Genomic DNA, 17950 nt, shown 5'->3' on the forward strand with positions numbered 1-17950 from the left:
TTCCATCCAAACTAGCAGTTACACTGGTTACAGAACAGGTCAGCTGTAATGTATTGTTGACAACCATTGTCAGCAAAAGGTCAATTTGGGCTTTCGTGTCTAGAACATTGCGGGGGTGGGGAGAATAAAGCATTTTAACTGTGCACTTTGGTGATAATTCTCTTTATATTCCTCTTTAAATCAGATGCTGCTCTCATTTAATTTCATTTGGTGTCACTAGTCTGGCCCAAAGCAGAATATGGCCTTTTGTTTTTAATTTTAAAGAGCTCAGGATGTTATTTTGAGATTCTCTTCTCTCGTTTCCTCGTTTGGTCACCTGGATGCTTTCAGGCTGATGGGGAAAGTAGAAGAATCAAATTCTCTTTTATGCATCAAATTTCATGTCCACAAATCTGCGGTCCCTTAGGTGCCATAATTCAGGGTAGGTCTGCACTTAAAACACTGAAGCAGCATAGCTGCACCAGTGAAGATGCTACTACTCTGAGAAGAGGCAGTAGTTATGTCTTCCTGTTGACATGGCACTGTCCACACTGGTGGTTAGGTCAGAATAACTGCGTCGCTGTGGGGTGTGGATTTTTCCCAACCCTGAGCGATGGAGTTATATTGATGGCAGTTTATAGGGAAGACCTGGCCTCAGAGCAATCTTCTAGATGTTCCATCTGTGCTTGCCTTCACTGCACCACATTTTCCTGGCACAGCTGTCCCCTAAACTTGCCTTCTACATGTAATGAAATAAAACAATTTAAAAACAAAGCCAATACCATTGTCAACTTGTTTCAACCATTTCCTTTGGCAGCTCAGCTGGTGTCCAGGCTTTGCAAACCAGCTCCACTGGTCTGAAGTAGCAGTTTGTAACATCTCTTGTCAATGCAAGACTTCAGTGCAAACCCATGGTCCACATGCAGCTGTGTGACTAAAAGTCATTCCACTCTGTGAGCGACAAGCAGGGTGGGCCTGGAATGAGAGAACAGAGGGGAAGAAGAGGGACTCTGCAGCTCTGCTTTAAAGCTCTGCATTAATTTCTTATTTTAAGACTGAAAAAAATGGCCATTTATGCAATAGAAACGGAAAAAAAATCAAAACAGTCATCACTATGGGCCTAATTCATAACCCATTTAAAGCAACAGTACATGTCAATGAAAACACAGCCAAATTCTATACTGTATAGACCCACACTCTATAGACCCATTAAAGTTAAGTGGAGAGTATAGGCCACTATATCTTTTTAAGCACTTTTGAAAATGACAGCACCTAAATTTCCTAACACTCTGTTTTCCTTGAAAAACACAAAAATGTTACTTTTCAGGCCAGAGTTGGCAAACTGCCATGGGTCATGGTTTCTGTGTTGTTTGGTGGTGACAACTTGGCTACATGAAAACTGCAGGAGAAAGCGCCATAAAAAGGGGTTAGGCACCTCTCACTGAAACTGGTATGACCATCAATGGAAGCTAACATATACGTGCGTGTGGAAAGGAATATTCCTCCCAAAGGTTAATAAGTGCTGTTAATTAGCTGGCACACCTGCAACTATAAGAACAATGCATTTTCTCACATACATCCTTTCCTTCAGTGTAGGGCTACAACAATTTTTTCTGAGCTTTGTTGCAAAAGGAATGTTCCATATTCCGCAACTGTAAGTCATCAAATGGAAAAAAAAAAGAATTTTTGCAAAAAGCTGTTACTGGTGTTATATGTTTCAACTGCTGCGTTGACTAAAGCGTGAACATCATGGTAGTTGTTGACACACTGGGGCACTTTAAACCCTTTGCTAAATTCTCAGTGCTTTCGATAATTCGGTTGAGTTTTGAGAAGCTATTATCTATTTGCTGTGTTTTCATCATGATGCCATTATTCTCCCATCCTGATGTTTTTGTCTACAACATTGCTTACACTGGATTCTTTATATTTTTATTCCTATCATTAAATGGTAGTGCTGTAAATTCTGCAATTAATGTCAAATAAACGGCTTTAATTCACCTACAATGGATCACAATGCCTTCTTTTCCTTTATACTGAGGTAAATTTAGCCAACACTTTCTCAGAGGACATTTGTGCTACATAGCCAATAAATAATACTGCAAGGTTCAGTGTCTTTGACTAGGAAACAAGACGCACAGATCTCCCAAATGGTAACACTTCTTAGTGAAACCAATGTTTGTGTCATGCTTCATATGGAAGAAATCATCTAAATGCACGCAGCCAAAAGCGTACATAGCCAAGTAACAAGCATTGACCAGCCATCAGTGCCAACAATGAAGAACACCACGTAAAGTGTGTCTGCTCCTGGTTGCACCAAGTGGAGGTAAGGCATGTGGATGTGTGGTTTACATCCATAAAAAAAACCTTTTAAATAGCTCTGACCTGATATTCCTAGGAAGCTATAGTGAAAATTTTGAATGTTGAGTTTAGAAAGGCTTTTGACACAATCCCATGTGACATTTTTATAAGCAAGCTAAGGAAAAGTGATCTAGATGAATTTCCTATAAGGTGGGTGCACAACTGGTTGAAAAACCATGCTCAAAAAATAGTTATCAATGGTTCACTGTCAAATTGGGGTTTCACAGGGGTCAGTCTTGGGTCTGGTACTAGTCAATATTTTCATTAATGATGTGGATAATGGAATGAAGAACATGTTTATAAAATCTGTGGATGACAACAAGCTGGGAGGGGTTGCAAGCACTTTGGAGGACAGAATTAGAATTTAAAATTACTTTAACAGATTAGACAATTGGACAGAAATCCACAAGAAATTCAATAAAGCCAAGTTCAAAGTCCTATACTTAGGAAGGAAAAATCAACTGCACAACTACAAAATGGGGAGTAACTGGGTAAGCCGCAGTACTGCTGAAAAGGATCACAAACTGAATATGAGTCAACAGTGCGATTCATTTGAAAAAAAGGCTAATATCATTCTGGAGTATATTTAACAGGAGTGCCACAGGTAAGACACAATAGGTAATTGTCCCACTGTACTAAGTACTGGTGAGGCCTCAGCTGGAGAACTGTGTCCAGTTCTGGGCACAGGGCCGTCCCTAGCAGGGTGCGGGGCCCGGGACATAGAGGTGCCGAGTTTCTAGCTGCCGGGGTGTGCTCCCACTGCCTCTCTCCAGGCCCCGCCTCCACTCCACCCCTTCCGCCAAGGCCCCGCCCCTGCCCTGCCTCTTCCCCACCCAGTGCTGCCCCCTCCCCTGAGTGCATTGCACCCCAGCTCCTCGCCCCTCCCCCCCCCAGTACCTCCTGATGCTGCAGAACAGTTGATCGATGGTAGGTGCTGGGCGGGAGGAGGAGGCACTGATTGGTGGGGCCCGCCGTCGGGCAGGAGGTGCGGGGGGAGGGGGAGGTTGGTCACCTTCCCCACCGACCACCTCACAAAGCATGGGAACCCCCAAAGTGTGGGGCCTGAGGTGGTCACCCCAATTTGCCATACCCTAGGGACAGCTCTGTCTGGGCAACACACTTTAGGAAAGCGATGAATACATTGGAGAAGAGCAACAAAAATGATAAAAGGTTTATAAAACCTGACCTATGCGTAAAGGTTAAAAAAACTGGGCATATTTAGTCTTGAGAAAAGGAGAGGGTGGGGGAGGGTAACCTGATAATCTTTAAATATGTTAAGGCAGTGGGCCCCCAACCTTTTCATCTGGCAGGCGCCAGACGAAGGACCGTGGCGGCGGTCGCGCATCTGCCGAATTTCTGTGGCATTTTTGTGGCGATGCCTCTCGATGACGCCGTTTGTCAGTGGCAAGTGGCGTCATCGAGAGGCGCCGCTGCCGAAATGCCACAGAAATTCGGCAGCATTTTGGCGGATGCTCGACCACTGGCCAGAGGCTCTTATAAAGAGTGATTAATTGTTCTCCATGTCCATTGAAGGTAGGACAAGAAGAAATGGGTTTATACAGAGATTTAGGTTGGATGTTAGGAAAAACTTTATAACTACAAAGGTAGGTAAGCTCTGGAACAGGTTTCCAAGGGAGGCTGTGGAATCCCCATAATTGGAGGGTTTTTTAAGAACCAGTTGGACAAATGCCTGTCAGGGATGATCTAGGTTTACTTGGTCCTGCCTCAGCGCAGGGGACTGGATTTGATGACCTGTCGAGGTCCCTGCCAGCCCTACATTTCTGTGATTCTATGAAAATGCATCTGTATGTCAATTAAACAATGGCTCTGTATTTTAACCATAGGGGAATTTTGTTTATGTATGTGTGCATGCATATGCGGGGGTGAGGGGTGTTTCTTTTTCAACAGCTTGCAGCACCAACAGCTGACAATAACAACAAGGGAATTTTATGTTTAAAAGGAAAATGTCATGAAATACGCTGCCAGTATGAGCTAAAGCTACTCATCTTGTGCAGTGTTTGAAACAAGCACATATTTTTTGAATAGACGGAACAGGTAAAAGCAGCTTTTGTCAAAATTTTCGCCATCACCTGGGTCATTTCTGCAGCGTGGGGCATGGGTCACTTGCTGGAAGATTCTCTGCACCTTGAAGTTTTTAAACCATGATCTGAGGACTTTGATGGCTCAGACACAGGTTTGATACAGGAGTGGATGAGATTCTGTAGCCTGTGGCCTGCAGACTAGATGATCATAATGGTCCCTTCTGACTTTAAAGTCTATGATTTCCTTATAGTAGGATCTAATGGCATTTGTGAGTGCAAGAGATTAGTACAGGCTTCAGAGTTCAGGGTATGCAGGTCTTGGTTCATCCGTTATAAAGATACAGTCACTCAGATATTATGGTGAGGGGCAACATAAGATAAGATAAGATATTGTTCTCTGGCTTTGGATTCTGGAAACCATCCCCACCGCAACACATAAGAGTTTTGATTCTGTTCCATGTCTAGTGACAAGGTGTTAGCAAAGCCCTACAACTGAAGAACCTCTATCAGTAAAATATATCGTATAGGAGAGAAAAGTGGGTTCCCACAGCAATAATAATCAGAATAACTGGAAGGGGAGTTGACAACTGGTGATGGTAAAAAGTGCTTTGCCAGCAAAAAAATAGAACAAAATAGATTACACTGAGACAAATGCAGTGTATGGTGGGTCATTTCCATTTCTCTTGCAAGTTCATTCCCCTGGGAAAGCATTTTGCAGGCACTTAACAGTGGCCACATCTGGAATAAGGTGACCGCACCATTTCATTAAGCTGACAAAGAGCTGAGAGATGACCTGAGTGCCTGGCAGGTTTTAAGTCAGCACTGCAATGGCATGTCACATGTGGCAATCAGGTTGACTTCAGTCAGTGAGGTATTTATATGCACAGATGCTTTGAGTGGAAAGGATTCATTGGGTCAGATTCTGCTCTGAGATATATCAGTGTATGTCTGCAGTAACTCTATTAACTTTCATCACTGGCTTCAATGGGAACTGGGTTGCGGCCATATAATTGTGTGGGGTTTTAACCACTTAAAACATTGGGAATCACAGTTAAATCCCTGCATCCTACTTTGAAAATTCTGCCCTCTATTTGCCCATTGATTTGTAAATGTGCTTGTTGATTTTTGAGCACCTACCAGCAGAGTTGCATGCTCTGCCTGGGAAAATGTAGAGCAGGGATCGGCAACCTTTGGCACGCGGCCTGCCAGGGTAAGTACCCTTGCGGGCCGGGCCGGTTTGTTTACCTGCTGCATCTGCAGGTTCAGCTGATCGCAGCTCCCACTGGCCACGGTTCGCCGTTCCAGACTAATGTGGGCTGTGGGAAGTGGCGGCCAGTATATCCCTCAGCCCACACCGCTTCCCACAGCCCCCATTGGTCTGGAACAGCGAACCGCGGCCAGTGGGAGCTGCAATCGGCCAAACCCGCAGACGCAGCAGGTAAACAAACCGGCCCGGCCCGCCAGGGCCGCATGCAAAAAGTTGCCAATCCCTGAGTAGAGCTATCACTTCTGACAATTGGTTTAAATAGGAATCACACGTGCTACTGGGGTAGAATGTAGCTCTGAGTGATCAATCGTATTGTGTCTTGTCTTCATAGCAGTGTACTAAGATACATTCTTTCCTGCAATAACACTTTGCACTTATATAAGGCCTTTCATCCATAGACCTCCAAGATGTTCACAAAGGTGGATAAACACCATCATCCCCCTTTTACAGATGGGGAACTGAGCCATGGGACATTTTAGTGATTGGCCTCAGGGTGTCCAGGCTACCTTGAGACTATGATGTCCTTATTTCTGCAGTGCCTTCCCAACATTACAAATGTGAGAAAACAGCTGTTATTCTTTGCACCTAGTCCTTCGCTAAGTATATGGTATTTGGCAGCATGGAGAGATTGGCTAGGAACTCTTTCTGGAACATTTATAGGTGTTGTTGTATCTGTTGTTATGATGAACCATTTAGTGGAAAGATTTGGGGATCTAGTTACTCTCCCTTCAATACTTATAACTCTCACCTTAGGCCAGCAGGGTCCTCTGGGTTCTGGCATTATGGTTTGTCTGCTTCACATTAGCTGAAAAAGTCAAAATATTGAGTACAAACAAACCCCAGAGGAGGATTTTGATCCCTCAAACCCCTCCTGCCCTTCCCTTTACCCAGCCACCCAAACACACACCTCACATGCCTCAGAGTTCCCCTGGAAAGCTTGGAACAAGGATCAGAATTTGGCCCTAAAAATGTTTAATGTGTATATTGTATTCTTACTCTATGTTATGAGGCCAGTCCTGCCCCATTGAAGACACTGGGATTTTTGCCATCAACTTCAATGAGAGCATGATCAGCTTATAAATGTAAGAAGGGAGATGAGATGATACTCACCATAGCTACTTCACAGAGGTGCTGGAAGATGCAATGAACATGTGTGAACTGCTTTGAGATCCTTTGCCCAAAGGCACTACACAAGCGCTAAACTTTAGTATTATTATTTCATGTTAAGAACATAAGAACGGCCGTACTGGGTCAGACCAAAGGTCCATCTATGCCAGTATCTGTCTACCGACAGTGGCCAATGCCAGGTGCCCCAGAGGGAGTGAACCTAACAGGCAATGATCAAGTGATGTCTCTCCTGCCATCCATCTCCATCCTCTGACAAACAGAGGCTAGGGACACCATTCCTTACCCATCCTGGCTAATAGCCATTTATGGACTTAGCCACCATGAATTTATCCAGTTCTCTTTTAAATGCTGTTATAGTCCTAGCCTTCACAACCTCCTCAGGTAAGGAGTTCCACAAGTTGACTGTGCGCTGCGTGAAGAAGAACTTCCTTTTATTTATTTATAAGCTTGGAAAAGAGAAGACTAAGTGGGGATATGATAGAGGTATATAAAATCATGAGTGATGTTGAGAAAGTGGATAAGGAAAAGTTATTTACTTATTCCCATAATACAAGAACTAGGGGTCACCAAATTAAATTAATAGGCAGCAGGTTTAAAACAAATAAAAGGAAGTTCATTTCCATAGCACATGTCACATAAGGATTTTAAAGTGCTTCACAAATGTGGGTAAAGTAGTCTCTTCCCTATTTATATATGGGGAAAGTGAGGCACAGACTGGCTAAGGATTGATGTTCAGTGAGCCATAAGGGGGTCTGCAACTCTGCAATTTGATTTTAATGGGCTCTAGAGCCCTAAATACTTTTGAGGATCCGGGCCTAAATGAGTTGCTTAAAGTTATACAGCCTCCTTCCAGACCCTCACTCTAGACAACTACTGTTTCCTGAATGTCTAGATATGGAAAGAGGTGCTCCAGGGTTGCTGCTACTCATGCCCAGTTTTGCAAATAGCCTTAGACAACCATGTCGTATTTCAAGACAGAACACCACAGATGACAACATTTTGAGGATTTTGCCACTATCCGTGATAACTAGTCTGTCTCATGGACCATCAGCATTACTACTTACTTTTTTATTTAAAACAAAACAAAAAACACTTCCTCAGCTTTGGAAGCCTGAACAATACAACCAACATTCCTCAAAAATCACAGACGTTACCTCCCTAGGCCTTAGATTTAGCCCCTGAAATATGTTTTGTAGGTTCTGCACTGAGATAGCCATCACAATTGCTTTTGAGCATTTCCCTTGAAATGCTGTTCTTTTAAAAGATTTGGCCTTTGACCGTATCCTTTCCTAACAGGCCTCAGATCAGGCTTGCTCTTCTGTGTGTTACATGGCTGCAAGTTATTTAGTTCTTTTTACATTTAAAGTGCCACTTTTCCTTCTTCCAGAAGTTCATTGTGTGGGAGAGAATAGAAATAAGAGCCAGCTGACTTAGTTTTGTTTAACACGTCAGTGCTGGTTTACTCGAGCTGACAGCTGCCTGCTGGATAACAAGCATCTAAATACTTTGATATTTTCTAGACTCTGCAGAGAATAGATCTGAAGCACCAGACTTGCCCCAGTTCTCTTTGATTGGAAATGCTGCCTATTGTTGTAGTGTAGAATGGTTGGTTGGTTGCTTGGGTGGGTGGGTTTGTGCTGTATTTTCCGTGCTGCATTTCAGGAAGTGATTTTTGCTGGACAGTTCACCAGTAATAATGGCTATATTTGGTAGCAGCAAAAAGCAGGTTTGAACCTTAGATTTATAGAATAGGTATGCATAATTCCTAAAGTGAACTTTCAGAATCATTACCCTCCAAAATGTCTCTCTTTGATCTTTTCTTATTTCCTTATGGCACAATTCACATCAGATCCCAGTGTTTCCACTTAAAAATCCAGTGTTTTTTCTTAGGAGTCCAAGACCAGGTGGTTTCCTTGTGTGAATCAGCTAGGATTGTTCCTGCTAAGAAAAATACCAATGGGCTATTTTTTTCCAATGTAGTGAGATATCTGAGCTTGGGCAAAGCCAGTTTTATAGATATTTATTGGTCAGAAATGTTATTAGATCCAAGCTAAGTTCCTATTTCTCTGGTGTCTCCTAAAGCCCCTTGGTGAATTATTAAGGATACCGCTACCATAAATAAGATGGTTAGTAGGGCACAGCACATGCCATTATTCTTTCAGTTAGTTGCAAAACTGATGTTTGGGCAAAAATCTTCATGGAAACAGGATTTGTGACCTGTGATCTCCTTAGTTAACAGAAACTATCCTGATTTCATCTAAACATAATTTGGCCCAATTTAAGTATATATAGGGGTTGTATTATTATCCTCTTCTAGCACAGGTTCTCAAACAATAGAACGGGGCTGGAGAGACCTCAAGACATTTCAAAAGAAAGGGGGAAACCTGGATACTCATGAACAGTGGGCTTATGAAAATCCCTTGGCTGGGCTATCATGCATGCCAGATATCTTGTGCAGCCAGACAGTTGACCTGATTATCAGACATGCATGGACAGCTTTGAAAATTCCCCTGCTTTCAGAGGAGGCAAAATTGGCCACACAAAAGCAGGTTCACCCAGATGAGACCCTTTGAATATGTGACTATGTTCCAACATACTCAATGGGGTATATGTTGTCAAAATCTCCTCCTCGTTCACCAAGGCCTGAAATAGCAGACTATTTTGTTTGCATCAGTGTAATCAATGGAATTTAATAAACTGAAATGTTCCATCTGTCACATTAAAAAAATCCCTAAATACATACTTATTTACTTCTGCTTCTATCTGTTCTCAAACACTGTAGCTCTGTACAGTACCCTGTGATTCTATTATGAGGGACTTTATAAAAATGTACAGGTGAGTCTCATCTTACGCCAGGGTTACGTTCCGCTGTCAGTGCATAAAGCGAAAATCGCATATAGTCAAAATTACATTGAGTGTAATGGCGGGCAGAATCACCCACACTATAGGTACAGTATTTAAATTGTTATTTTTCTCTTTTTTTGTTTTTGTTTTGTTTTTGCCGACCGCACAAAGCTGAATTCGCGCATGTTAAATGCGTGTAAGATAAGACTCGCCTGTATTGCTGTTTAAGACATGGAAATACTTTATTACTATGACATGGATCATTTTTGGTTGCAGATCAAATTATTTGGAAAGGATCACCTCATAGAGGATATCAATAGGCAGACTTTCTTCAATACAGTAAGCCTCTCAGAGGACTTACTGTGCCCAAATCAGTGGAAGAGAAGGACAATTGGAAAAACCGGATACTCTCTTGCCTTCTGTCAGCAGGATGTGAGGTGAGATGTACATGTATAAAAGAGAATCAAGAATGTATAAACAGTCAGATCCAGGCAGAAACACAAAGAATGAAAATTCTTAAACATCAGACTTGAGTCTCTTTCTGTGAGATTTGTCCCTATAGAGAGTTTCACAGAAACCAGGATTTGGCCTGGAGTGAGAACCTGTCACTGATACCACTGGCACTTCTATGGCAGATGACTCATACAGACGCTTCGTCATAATAGCCAACAGGGACAACGCTTACATAAGGAAGGGCAAACTGTTTACCATCTCATGCACAAACTTGCTTCCCTTAATTCACCTATTTGTTTAACAAATACAGTGGCTGAGATGAGGAACATGGCACTCTCTGTCTGTTTACTTTGTACTATCCCTGGGTATGAACACTCAAGAGGATTATGTGCCCCTCCTATGTTTTCTTGGTGAAAATTCCTTTCAACAACCCAATGCAGAGTTGCAAAGCCTCCAGGATGTATTTCTTTGGGCACTGATACTGATTCCCCCTATCCTCACATGTGAAGACCCCAAGGATCACATTTTGAGGTAGTCATGTGCAGTTTGAACATCCAACACTCACCCCGCCTACCTGTGGGTACACATCCCCCATCGTACTTTTGTGAATCACCAGGTATTTGTTCCTATCTCTTGGGCATACATAAATGTTCCAGTTGTGTATTGTAACTTGGAAAATCTGGCCTTTGTGTGTCCTTGGTTTCATTGCCTAAGGATGGATAAGAACACCAATGGCAAGGGATGATGGGACACCAGAGATGGCAGCGTCTGGCTATTGTTGCAGCTTTGTTTCAAGCCACTAGCACAAGCTCACACCCACACACCCTGCCATACATAAAAGCCACAGGAAAATAAGATTAGCACTGCCTATTATAGAGCAGGCACATCTGAAAAGTGCCCTTCGGATTCTGTACATATAAAATCTCGGCGAATGACTCTAGGGTCCATCTCAGAAAAGCTTAATGGCAGGAAGCCATAATATATTAAAACAGTAGATTAAAACAAACAAGAGCATTTTGGATCAGATTACACATCACTTTCCTCACGTCTGACAACAGAAGAAATCAAAGGCAGTAAAAGACAATCGTAGACCATAATGGTCTAATAACTCTGTGATAAAAGTACTTGTGGGAGTAGGCTGCAACTAGCTCAGCACAGTCTTCAGGATACAAAACAATCCTTAAAATCCACAGTGGTGTACTCAAGAGCATTACAGCTTAAGTGCTCGTTTAAGACTTCCTCGAAAATGCAACATGCTCACTTGAGAAACGTAATTAGGCCTCACTTGTGGGTGATGTTCACACATTGTGGATCATCCTTAAAAATGACAGGGAGGGCAGGGGGAGAACATCCCAGCACACTGAAGTGTGCATTATGCCTCTCTCTCCATCATCCCACATGGAAAAAAATCCACTAATAATGCATTGCCTGAGTGTGTCACTCAGGGTGTTGCTGTAGCATGTGGCAATGGCTGAAGGTAAGAAGATGGTGCATCTTAGTCTAATCTGAAAATGAATAAATGGTAGTAATTTAAGACAGTGGAGCAAGGGAGAGCTGAGATTTTTAAACATTCCATATTTAATTCACAACAAAAAATGAACAGCAAAAGTTATTACCTCTATTAGAAGAGACCTCAATAGGCAGTGTGACGTCGTTGTGCTAAGTGTTGTACGAATATATGACAAGAGACAATCCCTGGCCCAAAGAGCTTGCAGTCTAAATAGGCAAGACAGGCAATGGACGAGAGGGAAAACAGCATCACAGAGAGGTGAAGTAACGTGCCCAAACTCACACAGCAAGTCAGTGGCAGAGCCACGAACAGAAGCCATATCTTGTGACTCTCAGTCCAGAGCTCTATTCACTAGAAGACCATGCTGCCTCTTGACCAGTACATGTCTGATTCTACAGATCCTTACTGGCATGAGTAAGGATTACTCCAGTGACTAAAGTTTTGCTGGATTGGATTTTCCCCTCTGTAAAAAGCAGCTCATATCTATAGAGCTGCATAAATGATAATATATCTATATCATTCAAGGTAATTCCAGAACTGATTTGGATATTATTTATGAATATTAAGTAGTTTTAAAAAAACCCTATAATATTTAAAAAGAAGCCAACTGCCTTTAAAATATTTTTAACTTTGTTTGCAATGTCCTTCTAGCAGCTCAAACACAAAATTAATTTAGACTGAAATGGTGACAGACCTTTTAAGCTATCACATCACCGCTGGTTATGTTCTAAATGTAGAATTCCAGGGCAAATACACAAAATACTCCTGACGCAGAATTTGATGAATGCAGCTGTGTCTTTGGAACTCTACAGGGGTTGGAATTTACCCAAATCTCAGGCAAGGTGCCGTTTACAAGAGCCCTTTTACAGATTCTCCCCCAACCTATAGATCAGAATCCCCCCTTCATTGATTTTGGATCACCAGATCCACTAGTTGTAGGTTCAGTAGTCCCAGCCCCAGTCCTGCCTCTCCTAAAGAGAAAGGATTCAGTACAACAGGCAATATCCTCAGACCCAATTGTGAACTGCATGAATAGCATTTTGTTTTGATTAACTGCATTGTTAGGTTGCATTGTTTGCAATGGTTTGTTAATGCCATTTAATTGCACAGTATTTGTCACATGACTCCTCAAAGTTGCTCTACAGGATACATTTCATCTGACTGCAAAAATAGTACAGTCTTTCCTCCACTGCTGAGACTAAAATCTGGTTTCCATCTCATCCTCCATAGTATTTTGCTTGCAACGTTGAAGAACTGGAATGATTAAGGTTTTATCCCTGCCTTGTTTTAATTCTGAAGTTGAATTAAGTATTTAAATTAATCTTTTAAAACGGGATGATCATTCTGGAGTTTGAAATTTGTGCAACCTTGCTCCTCAGTAAGAGCGGACCCCAATTTTTACAGTTTTGTCACATGGCTGGCTTCTTGGTACTGGTGATGCTCAACTCTGTTAGAACTTATGGGAGTAGATTAATGTTCACTTCTATCCATCCATCACCAAAGATCTCAGTGCCATTAACTGTGCTCAAGTCAGGATTTCCCTCAGCTTTCCATAATTCATTGACAAGTCTAATGCACCTTGGACAACTTTATTAGTTTCCATGGGTTACCAGATATGTATGCATCAGGAATGGGAGCACTGTAAAAAAAACCTAACCTAAAATATAGCATTTGCACAATACATGCATTCTTTTGGGGAAACATTACATGTGGGATGCCTGTTCCATGCATTGACGGTTCAAGCATTTCCATGTGCGACAAGGTGTCTCTTACAGAAGACCTGACAGTGCTGCCCTCACTCAAGCAAAACTCATGAGGAAGTCAATGAGAGCTTTGCTAGAGAAAGTAGTGCAGGGCTGGAATGGTTCCCTCTGGTTTCAGATAGTACTTTAAATCTCCTTTGAGTTGTGTTATTATTCTTTCAAATGAGTGTTTACCCAGTGGTTTTTCTTGCCTGCTTTAGAAGGTAATGTGGAGATATCATCAAAATATATTCTGACTCTAAATAATTCATATAAATACTGGCCAAAGCCCTAGCTAAACACTTGGAAATAACATGGTTGCCATTTCAGTACATAGACAATATGCACACACACACACCACACCTTGTGGCAATAAAATGAGAAATATTAATTCAAGTCAGAGATGATGTGTTATCCAAAAAATCTTATATTTACGGCTGGTCAAAAAATATTTTTCTGCACATCATTTCAAACAAAATTAAACATTTTTTATTTGATCAAAGTTTTAAGATTTTTTAAAACTTTTATTGCAAATAAATTACATCTAATTTTTTTTTAATTTAAATAAAAAATGTTCATTTTAGTTTTGTTCCCTCCTCCCCAGACCTCTTTTCTCTCTCTTTTCCCCCTCAGAGATAAAAGCGGGCAGGGGAAGGAGAACAGCCCCCAAAATACAAAATTTTCAGTTCAACAGGAAATAAATGTTTTGATAAGTTTTGAAAAGTCATTTCCTTTGCAAATCCTTTTTAATTAAACAAAAAACGTAAAAAAAATTGATCAGCTCTACTTATGATTATGTTGAATGGAGAAAAATGGTATTGTGCGAGGATTCTCAGCTGGTATAAATTGATTTTGCCAATTTACGCCAGTTGAGGATCTGGTACTGGATTGTTGCATACAGAGGTATCATCCTGGGAGCCTCCTACTCTGTAGAATATAGCGGGACAATGATGTAAGGTAAAGGATGGATTCTGAATTTCCCTCATTCTGATATACCAAATCTGATTCTACCCCTGACTTGGGGCACTGATCCCTGTGCATGGGGATGGTTTTACATGTCGCTCAGATATTTTTGTGCATGTTTAATAATTTTTAAGAAAGGTTTAAAATTACCATTTGGATGTATTTTTCATAGTTTGAGTATATGCCTGGGGATCTCTGACTTCTGCAGGCCTGCTATTAAGGGAGTTATTTGAAGGGCAAAAAGTTTGCAGGAAAATAGGAAGAAAAGTTCTTTCCATTTTTTCCTCCCAAATAAGAAGAATCCAAAATTAATGTGCCTGAATATGTGGCTTAATGTTCACCCTCTTGTGTCTCCACAAGCCCTTTTACCACCATAACCTGAAAAGCATCAGAGAAAAAAATTCACTTAAATTTATCTCCTGGACTATTGTTTTAATCTTGTTCTTAATCACCTAAGATCTGATCAGAGTCTATTGGCATTAACAGAAATATTCCCATTGGGTCAATGGGCACTGGATTTTTTTAATCTTCTTAATTAAGTTCCTGGGAGTTGAAGTTATTGTAAACATGTGTGGGGAAACTTAGGGCATTATTTATTGAATACTTGATTCTCTCTCTCATTCGTAGTAAGAACTAAATTCTGAACCCACTTAAGACAATGTCAAGGAATTTCTTGACATCAAAAGAGATGAGTATTTTGCCATATTGTTTCTATACATATGTTCTGAGTTTCAATTTGGATTGCTTTGTGCCCTGCCTACTGGTTAGTTCCTCACTGGCTGTGGTTATGGGAGCAGTAATCCTAATTTCTATAAATTCCTGGGTGACAATTGGAATTTTGTCATTGACTCCAGTGGGGTCAGGATTTCACCCCGAATCTTCACCACAATAAATGATCTCTATGTACTTTGACATCTCTGTCTGACATTATTATAATCTCTGGGATTTCTAATTCAGAATAATCTCCAGATCATCCTTTCCTTAGCCTGCCCGTTGTTCAGATCACCACAATTCAATTTCCCCTTTAAATTGTATTCACCTACACTGCGGTTTTATATTGTTCAAAGCCTGTCTTCTGCAACTGCATTAGATGCACTGCCGTGCCTGTCTGGGAATTTTGTTTGGGGAGAGATTTCTATTTATAATGGCTCTTTTCAGATGCTGCAGTATGTTTGTAGTTGTTATGCTTTCAGCTCTGCTAGAGTATTTCTCCTTTCTGCTGCTGTGTAAGGTTTTCCCTGCCACTAGGGAGTGTAAATGTGTCTTCACATGCATTTCTGAAAGACCCTTGAAACCTTTCCATAAATCAGTACAAGTTAGTTTTGGATTTTAGATTATTGTGGATAATGTATTTTTATGTCAAGATAATGAGGCTGAGTCTTGACTTTTAGTTCTAAGTTCTTCATAGTGGGTCTTATCCCTGAGAGGTGCTGAGCACCCACAGCTGTCATTAAAGTTAATGGGAGTGTTCAGTGGTCAGCACCATTAAGCATCAAGTCCATTATATTTATTTTGAACTCAGCAGCTCTTACCTTTCATATTAATTTTGCTTTATACTGAAATGCGAACTAGCCACAAATATAGCTTTACCCTTATTCCAAATAGACTTTCTCCTTCTAATGACATATTGTTCTGAGGTTTGAATCACTGCCAATGATCCTGTATTTTAAAAACAGTAATAGCACTAATATAGCACTTTTCTTTTTAAAGCTACTTACCCCAGTACTCAAGCTGCAATATTTTTTCCTTTGTTCCCCACTGTGAGAGACAAGGAAATATATCCTAGAGGAGTTTTCAGATTTGTTGTATCTGGACAGGTAACACTTTGCATATGCACACACACAATCATGCAGCATCTCCACACAGAGGTATATGCTTTTTCACTCATTATGGGGACCATACAAATAACCACCCACACACATGCAAAAAAGAGAGCGGAAGATTACTATTCCTATAGAGATCACATCAACAGTGTACCAGTAATGATCAAAAAATATCCCACAAAAACAAATCTGTAATACAGTTTGGATACCAACTAGTTCTTAATTGCAATGTGCACTCACTATTTTTCCTGATCTTCCTTTACATTATCTCACCCTTCCCTACCCCATGAATCATGTGATCTAGTCTTAAACTCTTGTCCTTTGAGAACAATAGGAATGACACCTTTAGTGCTTTCGCCTTACTTTATGGCCTCATGATCTCTTGCCCTTTGGAGTTCAAATGTCACATCAGGCAGCAGGCAGGCAATTTTTGATGTAACCTCTGAACTCCAAATGATAAAAGACTGTGCAGCTCAAGGAGACAATCCATCTCAGTACAGTCACACAAAGAATGCCACTCGATCAGACAGTAGATGCAAATTAAATAACATTTTCCTGGCAGTTACAGCAGAATCCAGATTCAGAGGGGAAACAAAAACAGATTTGAAAAGCATTCCAAATTTAGAACTCAACGTGTTCAAAGTGAGAGAGGAAGGTTTGTGAATGTGGTAACGGAAAGGCTTCAAAGTCATGAATTATAAATAAGTCACTTACACATTGTCCGATGGATTTATAAATCAGTCTTTTGTTTGTTTGTTTAAGGTTTAGTGTAGTTCGTAATCAGCTGGCTGCTGTAATACTTGACTTTTTGGCCATTAGAACTCCCTACAAACCCTGTGTCAATGGCAGATAAGTGTTAACAGGTGTTATGCAATATAAGCATTAATGTCACCGCATTGGCATAAACGGGGTAAGGGATGTCCTGAAAAACAGATGGTATCTCCGAGACTATGCAGATTCTCTCTAGATACAGCATTCATTGCATGGCACACATGCTGCACAGCAAAGGTCCAGTTAGGATAGCAAAGGTCGGACTAAATCATGAATGCTCATAGCATCATCTTAGAAGTTTGGCATAAAGATAGGCAGCCAAAAAGGATAGTGGGCAGGTTCCAGGGACCTGTCTTCCCCTCCACTCTTTGCAGGAGCATTTTTCTGGGAGATGGGTAGTGGTTGGGAAGGGGGGATGCTACAGCAGGGGCATTCTTGAAGACTGAAGGGAAAGGTTACTGCATTCCTTGTTCCTCATTGCAGTATGAGGCTCTGGTGCCAAGGCAGTTGCAGATCCATAGTGCAGTCTTGCAACCCAGCTGTCTTTCTCAGTGCTTGCCAGCATTGACTTTCCCCCATTGAGCAAATTGAACTTCTGGGATCCCATCCCATGTGGTATATTTTCTTCTCAACATGGCCTACTTTGTGCTTTTGTAGACAATGGTGCCTGTCTATCTGGGCACACCCACCCGCACAACAGTAAGGTTAACTTGCAAAAGTTATGATTCACCCAACAGAGGAGATGTCACCATCTTTAAAAGCACCACGTGGCTCCTGGCTCTTGCAATACCAAGTCACATCGGGTACTTTCAAAGATACTCTTGTAACTTAAAGTTGTAACATGTTGGGCAGTGTCACATAGGTACACATTTTAAGCCAGCACTCAGAGGAATTAAAGAGCCAATGGCAAGCTTCTCTGGCTGGCTCTATAATAAGAGGTAACAAGAAGCACTAAGCCCATTCTTTCTTGTGCTCTGCCCCTGTGTGCTGCTCCAGTGGCACATTAGGGGTAGAACGCTGGTAGAAAGAACATCCAGAGAAACCTTCCGCACAAGAAGCTTCCACAACCA

General features: G+C 41.4%; 1 protein-coding gene across 2 annotated transcripts in view; it reads left to right on the top strand.

Moving 5' to 3' along the window:
- The window catches only part of ONECUT2 (one cut homeobox 2), a 133249-nt gene that overhangs the window by 52550 nt on the left and 62749 nt on the right, over positions 1-17950 (top strand). Inside the window, exon 2 of one of the 2 annotated variants that reach the window (XM_045021147.1) lies at positions 9895-10019. The exons of the other annotated variant lie outside the window; for it this stretch is intronic. Coding sequence (XP_044877082.1) covers positions 9895-9938 — 44 coding nt within the window. The 3' untranslated portion in view covers positions 9939-10019. Of the gene's footprint in view, positions 1-9894; positions 10020-17950 lie in introns of those variants that run through there. 2 annotated transcript variants of the gene reach the window in all.

This window comes from Mauremys mutica, chromosome 6 (genome assembly GCF_020497125.1).
Source record: "Mauremys mutica isolate MM-2020 ecotype Southern chromosome 6, ASM2049712v1, whole genome shotgun sequence".
In the NCBI taxonomy this organism is placed as follows: domain Eukaryota; kingdom Metazoa; phylum Chordata; order Testudines; family Geoemydidae; genus Mauremys; species Mauremys mutica.